This window comes from Mugil cephalus, chromosome 4, assembly GCF_022458985.1.
Source record: "Mugil cephalus isolate CIBA_MC_2020 chromosome 4, CIBA_Mcephalus_1.1, whole genome shotgun sequence".
NCBI lineage: Eukaryota > Metazoa > Chordata > Actinopteri > Mugiliformes > Mugilidae > Mugil > Mugil cephalus.
This window is the reverse complement of record NC_061773.1, coordinates 21,086,414-21,100,713: the sequence shown is the minus strand read 5'-3', so window position 1 is coordinate 21,100,713 and position 14,300 is coordinate 21,086,414. Positions and strand designations below refer to the sequence as shown.

The 14,300-nt window shown below is 41.3% G+C and overlaps 2 protein-coding genes across 5 annotated transcripts; both read right to left on the bottom strand.

The window, feature by feature from the left end:
* Positions 1-871: 871 nt before the first annotated feature.
* On the bottom strand, positions 872-5,590 carry comtb (catechol-O-methyltransferase b). 3 transcript variants are annotated; one of them, XM_047584017.1, is made up of 6 exons: positions 5,395-5,590; positions 4,090-4,261; positions 1,826-1,943; positions 1,537-1,730; positions 1,328-1,459; positions 872-1,239 (listed from the first exon to the last, which is right to left on the bottom strand). In XM_047584017.1, coding segments are annotated over exons 1-6 (798 nt in total). In that variant the 5' UTR covers positions 5,397-5,590; the 3' UTR covers positions 872-1,059. The 3 variants fall into 3 exon arrangements, with proteins under 3 accessions (XP_047439973.1, XP_047439974.1, XP_047439972.1); XM_047584018.1 differs by lacking the exon at positions 5,395-5,590 and adding an exon at positions 4,793-5,299; XM_047584016.1 differs by lacking the exon at positions 5,395-5,590 and adding an exon at positions 4,428-4,692.
* A 679-nt stretch (positions 5,591-6,269) lies between these two features.
* LOC125007290 (SRSF protein kinase 2-like) lies at positions 6,270-14,299 on the bottom strand. 2 transcript variants are annotated; one of them, XM_047584015.1, is made up of 15 exons: positions 14,033-14,299; positions 12,740-13,047; positions 12,552-12,660; positions 12,342-12,429; positions 11,637-11,724; positions 11,386-11,492; positions 11,095-11,251; positions 10,414-10,445; positions 10,267-10,323; positions 9,034-9,397; positions 8,747-8,844; positions 7,422-7,529; positions 7,217-7,286; positions 7,044-7,136; positions 6,270-6,877 (listed from the first exon to the last, which is right to left on the bottom strand). In XM_047584015.1, exons 2-15 carry the CDS (start codon positions 12,957-12,959, stop codon positions 6,693-6,695), a joined length of 1,776 nt encoding a protein of 591 aa, XP_047439971.1. In that variant the 5' UTR covers positions 12,960-13,047; positions 14,033-14,299; the 3' UTR covers positions 6,270-6,692. The 2 variants fall into 2 exon arrangements, with proteins under 2 accessions (XP_047439971.1, XP_047439970.1); XM_047584014.1 differs by having other exon boundaries at positions 12,740-13,033.
* Between the last annotated feature and the right edge of the window lies 1 nt (position 14,300).

The following is a 14,300-nucleotide window of genomic DNA, read 5'->3' as shown; positions in this document are numbered from 1 at the left end:
CAGATCAGTTTGCAGCTCATCTGTCAATTAGAAGCTCAAATGTACAGTAGTATCACTACTGCCGTCTATTGTACCAACATATATGGTACGGCTTCCAAGAGTGCATCCAAATTTAATGGTTTTATACATGGACAACAATCTACAACATCATCCTAAATTTCACAGCCACAATTGGAGGTCTTTTTTTTTTTTTTATCAATGAAGCAGTCATGGTCTAAACATTATGGAGTTGCAGATGTAGATCATTCATGTCTTTTGTCTCTGCCCTGTAATTGTATAGTTCAGGGAGAATACTCATTTGCTTATTGCAAATGAGCAAGTCATGTGAAGTGCTAATATATATATTATTATTATTATTATTTTTTTAAAGAAAAGCTCTCCTTGGTGTGGTCTACTTGATAAGGAACCGACGACACCATACACTACGATCGTCCGACTTCCTTACACTGGCTGTCCCTCGAGTGTTCCCAGAAACGGGGGAAAAGGGCATTTCGCTCGCTCCCTATATGCTTGGAATCCCTTGCAGGCTGTCTTAAAATTGCCTGATCTGATCCCATTTGACAGCTTTGTTGCAATTCTCAAAGAGAAGAAACTTGAAAGCTTTGTGGTTTGTCACTGCTTTGAACCATTTTGAGTCCAACAAACCAAACAAAAAGGAGATTCTCTATTTCAGTGAGCTCGCCTGGTTAAATAAAGTAATAAAGTTAATAAAATAAATAAAAATACCATAGAGCAACTGACTCATAATATATGGACTGAAGAGATTCAGTGTCAAGTGAAATAGGAAATATGTTTGTACAATATAGTATGCCAGATGGAGACTGAATATGTATGTTGAAGTGACACACTCTAGAAATAATGCAATGCAATCCAATGTTTTGTGTTTTTATTATGTGGCACTGTTAAAATGAAGTAAAAGAGAAAATGGTATAAAGCACACAACAAAAGATTTTCCTCTCACGTCATTATTTAAAATCAACACAGCAGAAGTAAATCCATGACAATGAAGGTCTGATGCTGACTATAACCTGTCTAAAACATGACACTTTCTGCTCAGAACTATCCTAAGAAGACAGATTTCTCCAAGCCGTCCTCCACTTTGGTGTACTCCAGGTGAGATTTGAAGTACTGGCTTTCATATCGTGGACTGTTACGAATGTACTCAAGGTAGTCAGGCGTCCCGGGGCAGATGACGTTATCCGCCAGCAAGATGCTCCCTTTTCTGAGGAGGCCACACTCCTGATTAACAAAAAAAACTAACAATGTGAGTGTGATAACAGAGAAAGAAAAGAGCTTCATCTGCATAATATGAGTGGAACAAACTTGCCTCCATCAGCTTTGTGTCAGGAAGGTAGCGATCTTTCCAGTGATCCAAGAACACCAAATCAAACGTTTGCACCCCAAACTGCTCCTTCATTTTGGGGATCAAGTCACCAGACGCTCCCTCAACTAACTGGACCTGAGAAGAAGACACGTGTCTTCATCTGGAACAGACACACTGTGGAAATTCTGTTTCTCTCAGACATTTGCGTTTACCTTGTTTTCTACTCCTGCCCAAGAAATGACCTGACGAGCGATCGCAGCAGCGGCCGGGTTAAATTCGAGAGTGATGAGTTTGGCATGAGGTGGCAGCAGGCTGGCGATCCGCACCGTGGAGTAGCCACAGTAGGTCCCCAGCTCCAGCACTGTGGCTGGGTTTACCTCAGACACAACTGCGTCAAGGATACAGCCTGTGGCGAAAAACAAAGGGACAAAAATATATAAAGCCAAGTCAACTGAGGTAACGGTTTAAAACACACAGAGTCACGTAATGAGGAATCAGTACCTTTCTCATCCCCCACATTCATGGCCCACTCCCTCTGCCTGCAGAACTGATCGATGGCTTTGACCACGCTGCGAGGGTCTCCTCTAGTGGCGTTTTTCTTTACTGCAGCTAGGATCCGCTGGAAGGGAAGACAAAAACTGAACCATTTACCTTGTAAAAGGCAAAAGAAGGATTTCAAAATGTTATTAAAGGGATCAAATAAATTAATATTTGCACTGACACTTAGCACTTTGGTTGTTGTTTCCCCCTCTCCAGTTTATTCTGCTTTGTTGTAGCACATATATATCATGTTGTTCGTCTTTCTTCATTCATATGTGTACGTATGTACAGTTCAGTTGAAACAGCTGAAAACTGCACATAGGCAGCTTTGTGGACGAGATTTGTGATGGTTTGATGTTATGTGACGATCAAGATTTTCAGACAGATTCAAGGCGTATAACATACACCAATCAGGCGTAATATTATGACCACCTTCCTAATAATGTGTGGGTCTCCTTTGTGCCTCTAAACTAGTTCTGACTCATCAGAGAATGGACATGGGCTTTCTGAGGGTGTCCTGTGAAGGGGTCCTTTGGGTCCTATGGGCTGAGGGGAGGGGTCTCTGTGGACCTTACTTGATCAGTTTCGGATCTAGGTCGACACCCTGTGCTGTTCTCATGTTTTTTGAGTTGTTCCTAAAACGTTGGTGGGTGGGGATGCCTTGTCCGGTCTATTTGGGTGGTACATGTTTAAGTAACATCCACATGAATGCCAGGTCCAAACATTTACCAGAAGAACATTGCATTGTCACAAGATGCTTAATTAACTTAATAGTTATTTAATCCTCCTGACAGTGATCTTAATATTTTATGGTGGATCAGTGTGTAATATAATATAAATTAGATTCCTTGTGAAAAGTGGGTCTCTTATGAGGTTGTGAAGACCACAAGAGGAGGCTGTAAGGTTTATTCATGAACACAACAGCATTTAAATGCAGCGTTATTCTTCATACTAATCTAACCTCACCACGTGTCCTGCCCCTGCACACCTGCTTCTCGTCAGCTGATCACCACTGTGATCTTCTACCTTCCAGAGCAGCTGTTTCTCATTAGCTCATTAACTACTTGAGTGTACTGTATAGGCTGTACCTTCTCAAGAGGCTGACTTCATGTTTCTCTTCTAACTTTCAAATCTCTACCTTAGCTACAGAGCCTCTGGAATAACTAAATGTTATAGGATGACCCATGGGACGTGTCTTAAAACATTTCCAAATTATTTAAGGGGTTCAAACAGACAACTTTCAGTCTCCAAATCTGCTCCGAGTCCGAATCCGAGCTTTTATTTGGTATGCATTTTTTAATTTGTGATTAGTAGGACCTAAGACGTACAAAAACGAAGCATCATATGGGGGAATAAAACGATGTCACTGGGATTATTTCAATATTCATATTATAAAGAAGTCACCAATGTGTGAAAAAATAAAAACTGTTTATTTTAATACCTGAACATGGCTGTGCAATGACAGAAGAAGTCCCAATGTCCTCAAACGAGTACTTGCTAATTAGTAAAAATTGCTAATTGCATTACATCAAACTAGAAATGTTAATAAGCATAAGTAAATAAGTTTTAACCTTTGCTAGATGGCAGAGTGAAGTTTCCACTAATGAGGACAATGGGTTTAAATGAAGCTGAATAAGCTGCAATAAAACCTAAAACTTAACGTCCCCATATGAGGACGCAGGGTCTCAGGAGGTTAAACAGATAAATAGAAACACCTTACATGACAGACATATATTTCATGTGTACAGATTTATTGCTGTGATGAGTGGAGATTACTAAAATGTCTGACCTTTTCCAAATAATTTCCAAAGATAGTTTATCTCTGTCACACACCACATGCCCTCAGGTTATATTCTCACGGGATCAGATTATTTTTACTGCATGTCAGAGGCTTTTGGCTGCAGGACAACCACAGGTGTAACTTACATTACTAACAACCCTTTTATAGAGAGCCAATATGCACAATAGCAGGGTGGTGAGACACAAAGATAGAGTGGAGCCATTATAGTGTAAATGGAATAAACTACTACCTGTTACAGGTCAGCTGTTTTGTGATAAATATATTGCTGAACTGCACCCGGCTTCTTTTTTTTCCTACTGTTTTTTAAACAGTGGCATGAGTCAGAGCCCAATTTTCTGTCAGGTTGAATCACGACTATTCATCTCTTAGCCTCCTGTGCTTGCAGGATTACATCACGCCAGACTAGTCACCGCGGCCGACTCACCTGAGGACGTGTGGACTGGGTCAGTGTGTCCAGCATTCGCTCCACAATCGCGATGTGCCAAATCAGCGCCAGTCCTGCGTGATACTGCACAACAGTGGGAATCACCCATCTGTACAGTGCATACAAAAGAGCTGCCCCGCCGGCACAGCTGTAAAGAAGAGTCAGCCACATCCTGCGAAACAAAGATCTTTATCATCAATTCAGCATGGTTACAGCATGCAGCACTGCATTATGGAGCGAGGCTGTGATTAATGGACCACAAGCACAGTCAGTTCAATAACACCACATCTGCATGAGATAAATGAAAGCTCTCTCATGTCTCTCCTCGCCCTACCTACCTCTCCCTTTGTGTTGTGCTAATGAGATGGGTGTTTACTATGCTGTGTATAGTACTCCTACTGCTACTACTGTCTTCTCTGTCAGCTGCTGCTGCCATGTCCAAGCTGTACACCCACACACAGGTCAAAATGATGATATCGCAGCAGGATATTAGTTCACATCAAGTGCAATAAACACTGGTAAACACATCACACAGTGCTTTATGTGCAGCTTTCCCACTCTCAGCGACAAATTGTGTGAAGCAGATATGTGAAGAATAAATGAAATGCAGTGGAGAAAAAAAAAAGAGAAGCACAGCCAGAATCCCAAACAAGAGCTCCTTCAGTTAGAAAGCAGTGAAGAGCATGGTTGGAAAGGACTCTACCTGGCACTGAAAATGCAACTGTGAAAGACCAGTAGAGGTTGAAGTAATTCCTTTTGATTTGGAGTTTGAGTTGCATGGCAACTGCTTTGGGGTTAAGAGCTGTGTCACAAAAGGTAAGAGCCCTGGGACTTTAACCTTTACTTTGGCATTGTTTCAACATAAAACCAGAGGAAATGCAGATTAGTTTTGGCATGGCTGCATGAACACTCACGTTCATATTTGCTCAGTGTAGTGCAGGCATAACTGTTGCATGCTGTGCATACTATCTGTCTGCATTCCATCTACAGCAAAGCATATCATAAAATATACACAAAGAACAAAGAGCACAATGAGAAACATCAGAATATAAAGAAATATCAAATATGCATTCTTTGTTTTGCAAAAAAATCCAAGTATTACTATTGTTCATGTGCCACTAAATGCAGTCTTTGTTCTTTTGCAAGCTCACGGTCCACGGTCCAAACCAGAATTTAAAACCAGACTGAGTTGCCGTCTCTCTTTGGCAACACATGAGTAAAGTCTTCTTAGAAGCGGAAAACAACAAAAAAATGATGCATTATTAAATGATCTCTGCTGACAATCTAAATGGAAACAAGACTTACATGTGTATGCAGGCGGTACAGTCTGTCGTCTTCTCACCTCCTACAAAACGTGTGAGTTTCTTCTAACAGTCGGACATATGCCTGCGTCTCCATGAGACTAACTCCTCCCCTCTCTTCCTTCCATCCCCCAGCTCTGTGCTGCGATGAATGTGAGCATGCCAGGAATGTACAGTAGATCTAATAGCAACAGCCAACACACAACCACACCCTCCCCACACACACGCGCTCACACGCTTGCTCAGTACGTTTACATGCACGTGAAAAAAACAACGAATTATTGCCTTAATCGGACTATAACAGGAGAATTTAAGTGCATGTAAACACGTTATTCCGATTAAAATAGGAGTTCTCATTATCCGACTGAGACACCCAGATAATGCGATTGGTATTCGGTTTTCCGGCATGTATACAGTGAATCGCATTTTTTCATCGGATAATGCGTGCGCGCATGCTCCATAACCGCAGCGCTGCCGTGTGACCCCGGAACAAAAACATCGAAGAAAGCCGGCCGCAGTAGAAGAATAACTGTCTGAGGGATAGCGCATATCTTACCTGCACCAGAATTAACGCGCACATTACGTACGACATTAAAAAATGCGGTATTATCCGTCTGGTTGTTGTTTGAAACGCCGGCCTGCTGCATTAACGACTCTTGTTTATTATACGACGTGATAGGTCAACCGGAAATCGGGCCGTATTAACGTGGTATTAACCTGCTGAAAAGACCCATATCGCCACCTAGTGTGGAGGAGGACAACAGTTATTCGATTTTCTTGCGCTGCATGAAAACTGGGACAAGGACTGTAGTCAGAAAGTCGAATTTTGAGCATAGCTCAATTAAGCTCGGCATGTAAACACACTGACTGCAAAAACTATTTTAATGATATTTCATCATTTATTAGGGTTTCATAAGAGTGCTGTTGCAACCACTATGGTTTATTAATTCTCTTTCCCTTTTGATTCCATTTTCACAGTTTTCCACAAATATGTAAAAGACATTTGGTTATCAAGACAATTAAAACTCCTCTTATGCTGGTTTACTGACACTCAGGTTTGTGATATTTTATGAAGGCACTTTTTTTCTGTAAGACAAAACTGCTCTTTGGTCATTGCTTTGCATGGTTTGGACACCAGTTAAAATAATGAAAGGCCCGTGTGGGAAAACGCTGCTGGTGGTGCTGATAAATATTAATGAAAGCTGTGCTCATGATGCCAGCACCGTTTGTCTCCCACGGCGGACCAAAGTCCCATGTGACAGAAAAAGTCAACTGGTCACTGAATAACAACACAGAATGCGTCTAGGAGGCGATCCAGGGGTGTTTCAGACACTTGGCAGCTGTGGCTCTTTTCTCTGGCTGCAGCTCCAACATTGTCGAGAGAAATGAACTGAACTGGTCGGCCTCCTCACGTGGCCACTCGTACTTATCCAGCAGTATCTCAAACAGGCTCCAGGGTTTCAGTTTTGAAATGTGCCGCAATTGTCCTTGAAAAAGGAGAAAGTAGATTAATACACCAGGTACAATACACCATTGCAACAGATGAATCAAAAACTTAATATATGGTATGGCCACAAACACTTCCTCAGTTAACTAGTTTTTTTTAATTTTTATAATGAAAGTACACAACAGGTCTGTTCTACAGGTCTTTACCTTTACGGTTGAAGAATCGTTTGGAATATCTCCCTGACAGGGCAAACTGTGATGGAAGAGGTCCCAGCAGCTCAATAATGTGAGCAATGTGATCTGAGAGGACATGAGCAGATACTGTACTATAACGCATTCATTTAAATAGAGGCAAAGTGGAGGCTGAGAACATCACGAACCTTCCTCACGGGAGAATTTGGCTCCAGACTGGGGGTCGAACAAGTAGTCACCTGTGGCCAACTCAAAAGCCTACAATGCACAGAAAGGGTTAAAAAAAAATAATAAATTAAAATAATGAGAATTTCGTAAGCAAGCATACTACTTTAAGAACTGCCGAACAAATATGCACCGTGCAAACTTTACTGAAAAATGCTCTCAACCCACCATGCAGGCCGTGCTCCAGATGTCAGCTGGTGTGTCGTAATCGGCACCAATCAGCACCTCGACAGAGCGATACTGACACGTCTGGATGTCTTCAGTAAAGTGTTTGTGCTGAAAACAAACATATTTAACTTTACCCATGAAATAACAGACTTTTTACACAACATGCTTTTGACTGTATGTGATATTGTCTTAGCTACTGTTTAACAGGTACACAGTTTTATTTTTTAACTTGTTGTGGCACCTCACCTCCGAAATCATTACTCAAACATGCCCTTAGTCCTCAACCAGCATTTTTAAGGCTGACACTTTAAACTATGTGCTAATGTTGCATTCTAACAAGCTTACAAATACAATGCTAATTTGCACCAGCTGGGTGTAGCATATTAGCAAGCTAACATTTGCACGAATCAACACTAAACCCAAAGTACAGCTGCAGTTACTGAGAAAGACACTTATTTTCTATCTGGATATAAAGTTTGAAAATCATCTATATAATTAAAGTCTCAAGTTCCATAGTATTGATTTTGACATATTGCAGTCAGATATTCCCGTCTCTATAGCCCAGGTGCTTTTTTTTTTGTTTTTGTTATTTTTTTTACATATGAGCACTGCCATTGCACAAAATAACATCTTTGCCCCATTATTTTAAATGAGACAGGTAAAGCATAGCAACCAACAGTGGATAAAGCAGATTATACCATGTGTCGCTCTCAAGCTACGTCTCCTACAGCCCACACAGTCTTGTGTCATCGCAACATATGGCAGCTGTGTTTGTCACTGGAGGCCACTGACAATATGTCTATTATCCTGTGCACCTGTTGCATTAAGTTGAGCTAAAATGTGATAAACCAGCTGTCTCAGTGCTCGGACAGCTCTTTAGAAACAGAAATAAAGCTCACGTTTCTGTCCTAGATCATGGGATTTTGAGAAAATCGTTCAGGATAAGCTCCAAACGTTTCCCACGAAACACATTTTCTTTTCTTTTAATTTTTGCTTTCCACTTTTTCATCACAGACTTCTTCATAAAATATTCATGCAGTTTGATTCTGTGTTTGTTTACTAAAGGTGAGCAGAGCCAGCATGCATGAAAAGCACAGAACACTGAGCAGTTCCCGCTAAATTTATGACGACAAGCAATTAAGTTTGACGGCGTGATAAACTGAAGTGATATAACTGTCTGAAGAGGAAACCAGGTGCTCTCGAAAGCTCAGAAGCCAACTGGAAGTTGTAATATTAAAGGAACTTGTGTATTATTGATGATTGTGTGGACTTCCTGTTAGCCGATCATTTGTCAGGTTTAGTTTGCTCATTGAATAATGACTCACCACCCAGCAGGCATTGCCCAGGTCAGCAATCTTGATGAGGATTTTGTCAGCATTCTGAGGCTTCAGTAGATCCAGCAGTACATCTGAGTCACTAATACCTAAAACACATGGTCAGCTAAAAAGGATCAGACTCGGATAAACACTTTGTGCACTGTTAATCTAGGTAATTATCTCATTTAAATACGCAGGCCAAGGTACAGATTTGTTCCCAGCTGTAAACATTACCGTTCCCACAGTGACTGCTGGCATTGCAGCTGAAAACAACACAAATTTTTCCTGCGACTGACCTCGTGGAGAGGATGGTGAGGCTGGAGGAAGCCCTCTGTCTGCAGTCTGATGTAATAACACTGATCTGGAGCCGGAGACGGGAGCGTCTGTGCTGAGTTCTGTCCATGAGCAAACAGAGTGTCTGTGGCTTTGTGGAGCTGAGTGCAGCTCGTCTTCAAACAGCAGAGTCTGTCTCCTCAGCTTGAGGTTAAAGGCCGTGAGCTTAGAGAAATAACTGGCATTCTCTGCGCTTGATGTAGCTGGGGCATCAGACAGCGACACGTGTGGTTTGTCTCGTTTGGGGACAGATGCACTCTCCTGTCCCTGTTGACTTCTGTCTTTCCTAGTGAGCCTCTTAATCGGACTCCTGGAGACCTTGTTAGACTGCAGGGTGAAGATAGTTAGGGAGAAACCATGTGAGAATGGCACACAGACGCCTTCTTTAACTCATGGCTGCAATTTGTGTTGCAAATTGTGTCTGAAGACGTCTGAATTCCTTATTCGTTCACTAGCCATTGTAAGAAATAACAAATGAGCCTTTGTTGTTAGTTACGTTTAGATCTTAGCGATTGTGTTAGTGACTCTTGGTTAGTCTGTAAGCTGCAGAGGAACAGGTTACATTTTTACAGTTTTTCACACATTATTTGTAGTTTTTGATTTGAAGTTTGAAAATGTGAAGTATAAAGTGCCACAACATCCCCTGAATAAAGATTAAACGTTACTTAATACAGACACTTATAAAGGATGTGTATAAACTGGAATAAAAAGAAGAATGTACAAATATATATATCAACCAGCCATAAAATTAAAACCTCTAACAGGAGAAGTAAATGACATTAATTATTTTGTGACAATTCAGTGTTCTGCTGGGAAACATTTGGACCTGGCATTCATGTGGGATGTTACTTAGACATGTACCCCCCATCCCCACCCCATATGAAAATACTGTATATTAACACCAGACGGAGTCTCATTATTGACAGGCTACATCAGCTATCAATAAAACGTAAGCCACATCCTTCCAATAATAATCCAGACTAATTAATGAGTATTAACAGGATATTTCCATCATGAGCCTCAGTCCAGTTACATGCATCAGAGTTCAAACAGGTCAACTGAAATCCCTGTGCAGTGCGCTTGTAATGATTCCCTGTCGTTTTCTAGTTCCAGTCAATTTTGCACATCTTCTTCCAAGCTGTAGGAGTAACAAAAAAAATATGTTCATGTAAAAGGAAAAAAAAAAAACATCTTACCCATTGTCCAAGATTGTGGAAAGCCCCAGTCAGCTTCCCCAGTAATTTGGAAACGCTCTTAGGAAACAGCACAAACACAAAGTTCATAGTACAATTACAGCAAAATTAAAATGTATGTGTTGGGACTGTGTTTCAGGTCACACACACCTGTTTCTCTCTGGGTCCGCTGTTCACTGGCACTAGAAGGAAACAGACACAGAATGTGAAAATTAATGAAAATAAAACAGCAGATAACATTTTTCTTCCACTTAAACGAGAAGAAATATATAACACCATAATACAAAGTTGCCTTATCCTCCTGAGACCCTGCGTCCTCATACGGGGACATTATTCTGCTTCATTTAAACCCCTTGTCCTCGTTAGTCTGCCATCTAGTGGTAGCAAATACAAAACATAATGGCAGGAATTTTAGCGGATTCATTCTACAGTCGATCACAGAACAAAAGTGGATGAGGAAAATTTTACTAATTTTATCAATAGCACGAGCTACAACCTCGCTAATTAGCAAGTACTCATTTGAGGACGTTGGGGCTGCATTGTTCGCAATTCTGGTTTTGCTCAGCCATGTTCAGGTATAAAAATAAACAGTTTTATACTTTCTTACATGGCTTCATTGTAACGTAAGTAATGAAATAATCCCAGTGTCCACACATTGTTTGTTTTTTCAAAAACTACTACTTCCTGTTGTAAGATGATGCTATTTTATATACTTCTTAGGTCCTACTGGTCCCAAATATCTTGGAGAAATTAAAAATGCATAGCAAATAAAATCTCAGGTCTCAGGAGGTTACGGACCTCAGTAAAATCACTAGCAAACACAGCACTTACATGGTGAACCAGCGAACGCAGGCAGCTGCCACAGCTTGGTGTTGGATGCGAGCTTTTGAATATAAGCCTCATCCACTTTCAGGAGGATGTTTTCTGGTTTGATGTCTGTGTGGATAATCTTGCATTTAGTGTGCAGGTAATCTAACCCCTGTAGGACCTGTGGTAAGGAATGGAAACTGAGTCAGCATCAATGCATGTCCACGAAAAACCAAAAAACAAGACAGAAAGACCTCAGTCAGTGGTCATAAACATGTGTGGGGAGGTTTGATTTAATATGATGCAACACAACACCTGTCTGAGGATGCTCTTAACGCAGGGCAGAGGGAGGCCAGTGTAGTTGGATTTGATGATCCACCTCAGCAACTGGTGGCCCAGAACCTCCAGAACCATGCACACATCTGGGTAGGAATTAAGGAACATGCTTCTTCCTGGAGGGGGATTTAGAGTTTTCATTTGGAAAGGCCAAAAAAACATTAGGCCACACCGCTACGGCACAAAAATACAGTGCGTGATTACAATGGAACGTCACGGCAAAAGGATACGCTCTCCATTCGCTCCAGAGATCCTGAAGTCGTCAATGAGATTCACAATTCTCTCACGTTTACAATCTTGGGGGTCACTGTCCCTCACCTGAGGGTCGTACGTTGAACACATCATTATCAACAAAACGTAAAAATTGATGAGGACACATCATTACATGGTCCTTTTTTGATTTGATAATCAGGTTATGTAGGTGTTTGCATTAATATAATTCAATAACTAGCATCAATAGAGTGGGAATGGCTACAAGTTTACACACAGACACACACTACAAATTCTTATTGTTATATATATTGTACGGGGGGTGATTGATAATTTTGTGGCCCAATTTTATAAAACTTTCTCAGTTGCCTCTGCCTAGATTCCATTTTCAGTGATTGCTACAGATATGAGTCATCTTTCAGATGTTCTATGCCATGATTTAATTCAGCAGCCTTCACTATACTGTAATAAAAGGCATATTCCCCTAGTGTTGCTCCATGTCTTTGTGGACCTCTTCAGGTGAATAGTATGTGAGACAAAGGTAACAGATGACTGCAGAAAAGCCACGACAATTAACTTTTCTTCATAACAACTCTTCAGCAAATAGCTGAAACGCATATGTTTTATCATCAATTAGCTTAGGCCACAAACTTATCAATGACGCGTCATATGAGTTGACCAAAATCTGACAGTAAACAAAAGTAAATCCACATGTTCACACTGACACATTTCAGAAGTTTGATCTCATCCAGTGCCGTCTCTGTGAACGTTTGAGCACTCTTCACCACCTTCAGAGCCACAAAATGCCTCTTCCTGCATGCAAACAATTATGGCAGTGAGTTACGACTATGTTTTTACTATATAATGACACTATATTAGGTTGTTATGTTAAAAAAAATGAAAAAAGAAATCCAGAAGATTAGACGGGTACTTACACCATGTCCCAACAGAGCCACACGGTGGAGAAGTGGCCCCATCCCAACTTTTTAACAACTTGGTAACGATCAACAAAAATCTCTCCAATTTCTACAGCGTAGTAACCACCTGCGGTGCAAGAGAAAGCAGATTCAGGAGCGACAATCTCAGCCACTGTAATGGGCGTCAGTGTTGGGTTTGCCTATACCTATGCCATAGTCTTCAGGATTCTCCTGTTGCTCCTCGCAGAATCCCTGCAGCTCAGGCGAGTGAGAGCGATTCTGTACAGCCGGAGGGGAGTTGGTGTGTTTGCTGGGTTTAGGACTCCCTGATGTGAGCGGGGAGGGTTGTGGCCTGGGTTTGTCGAGTGGATTAGAAGAGCTGGACGAAAGGAGGGCTGATATGGCAGCGGCGTAGGATGACGACATGTTTGACTGTAGTCTGATGAGTTCAAGCACTGCTGAAGACGGGGCCAAGCTGAGAGCAGCACTCAGGGAGGAATCTGTAACAAAAACACTATCAGACGTTTTCGAATCAGGCTGAGGCCTTTAATCATGTGTGCATTTCAAGAGGTTAAGGGCTTTGTCTCAGGCTTGTGTTGCTTTGAGCTACTGATCGCAGGGGGCTGCATGCTATGACATTTTAAAACGCGCTGTGTATGTTTATTTTTAGCTAGATGAATGGTATGTCAACGTAAATAGCTCCTGACCCTGGCCCTGCTGCAACTCAACGCCTCCTGACATTGCATGAACGTCTGCAGCGCAGGAGCCGCTGCTGTAAACACGAACTCTCGGCCATTTAAAATTCATGCACGGTCTTTCACATCTGGACGGAAGAACTGTTTAGACAATTAAGTCATTAGAAACATAACACACAGACTGCTCTCACTGCAAGGTGAGCGGATCATTGTGTGGCTATAAAAGGTTATTATTAGAAGCGTCAAAAGATACAGATGTAAGAGATTAAGTCACCTGACAGTAAATAAATGGAAACATACCTAGTTTTTTTTTTTAATTTCAAAACAAAAATCCCAACATTTAACCAGCATTATATAAGTTCCTGCTAACACAGTAAACCAAAGAAATGCTGACATATCTTAACACTCTTCTACCATCTACAGTTGTTCATAGTTTAAATGCTAAAAATAAAAGTTTAAACACGCTCACGTGACACTTTGTGCTGTTTATTTTTTACAGTTTATTTTATCCCGAATAATAAATTTATATATATATATATATAAAACTGTTTAAAAACTAAAATAACATTTCAGGAACTAAATTAGTAGCTTTTATTGAATAATCTCGGTAAAAGTAAACTCGGTCCCTTTTTACACCTAGCTCAACATTCTTCAACAGTAAAGTAATTTAATGTTTCTTGCTTGTATTTTGCGTACACTGACTCTGCACCCCCCAAAAAAGGACGCGGTTTTATACTAGAGACTCCAAAAAGACTTGCAATAACTAGTTTTCAACAGAAGAGGAGGATACAGTCTGTGACTTACCCCTGGGTGAGATGTATCCACTTTTAATATATTTGTAAAGCGGGGAATAAGACACGGCTCCGCTCGCTCTCGGTCCTCCGTGTCACCGAGAAGCTCTCAGGTCCAGGAATAGCAGACCCCCGCTGCTACGCGCTGTGTTTCTGACCGCATCTATCTTATACCGCTATCACACGGAAAACAGCGCGATGCCACGGGATTTTCAGAATGCCAGGAGTCTGACCCAGCCTGCAGCAGCAGCAGCCTCTGGGTCTAAATGATGAAGCCCATG

Bases quoted from the DNA above. Each gene is read 5' to 3' on its own strand.
- comtb (XM_047584016.1), bottom strand. From the start codon at position 4,525: ATGGCAGCAGCAGCTGACAGAGAAGACAGTAGTAGCAGTAGGAGTACT. The intron at 1,731-1,825 runs GTACTGATTCCT...TTTTCGCCACAG, and splicing joins GAATGTGGGGGATGAGAAAG to GCTGTATCCTTGACGCAGTT. The intron at 1,460-1,536 runs GTAAACGCAAAT...TCTTCTTCTCAG, and splicing joins GGGCAGGAGTAGAAAACAAG to GTCCAGTTAGTTGAGGGAGC.
- LOC125007290 (XM_047584015.1), bottom strand. From the start codon at position 12,959: ATGTCGTCATCCTACGCCGCTGCCATATCAGCCCTCCTTTCGTCCAGC. The intron at 12,661-12,739 runs GTATAGGCAAAC...CTTGCACCGCAG, and splicing joins TCCTGAAGACTATGGCATAG to GTGGTTACTACGCTGTAGAA. The intron at 6,878-7,043 runs GTAAAGACCTGT...TCCTTTTTCAAG, and splicing joins ACGATTCTTCAACCGTAAAG to GACAATTGCGGCACATTTCA.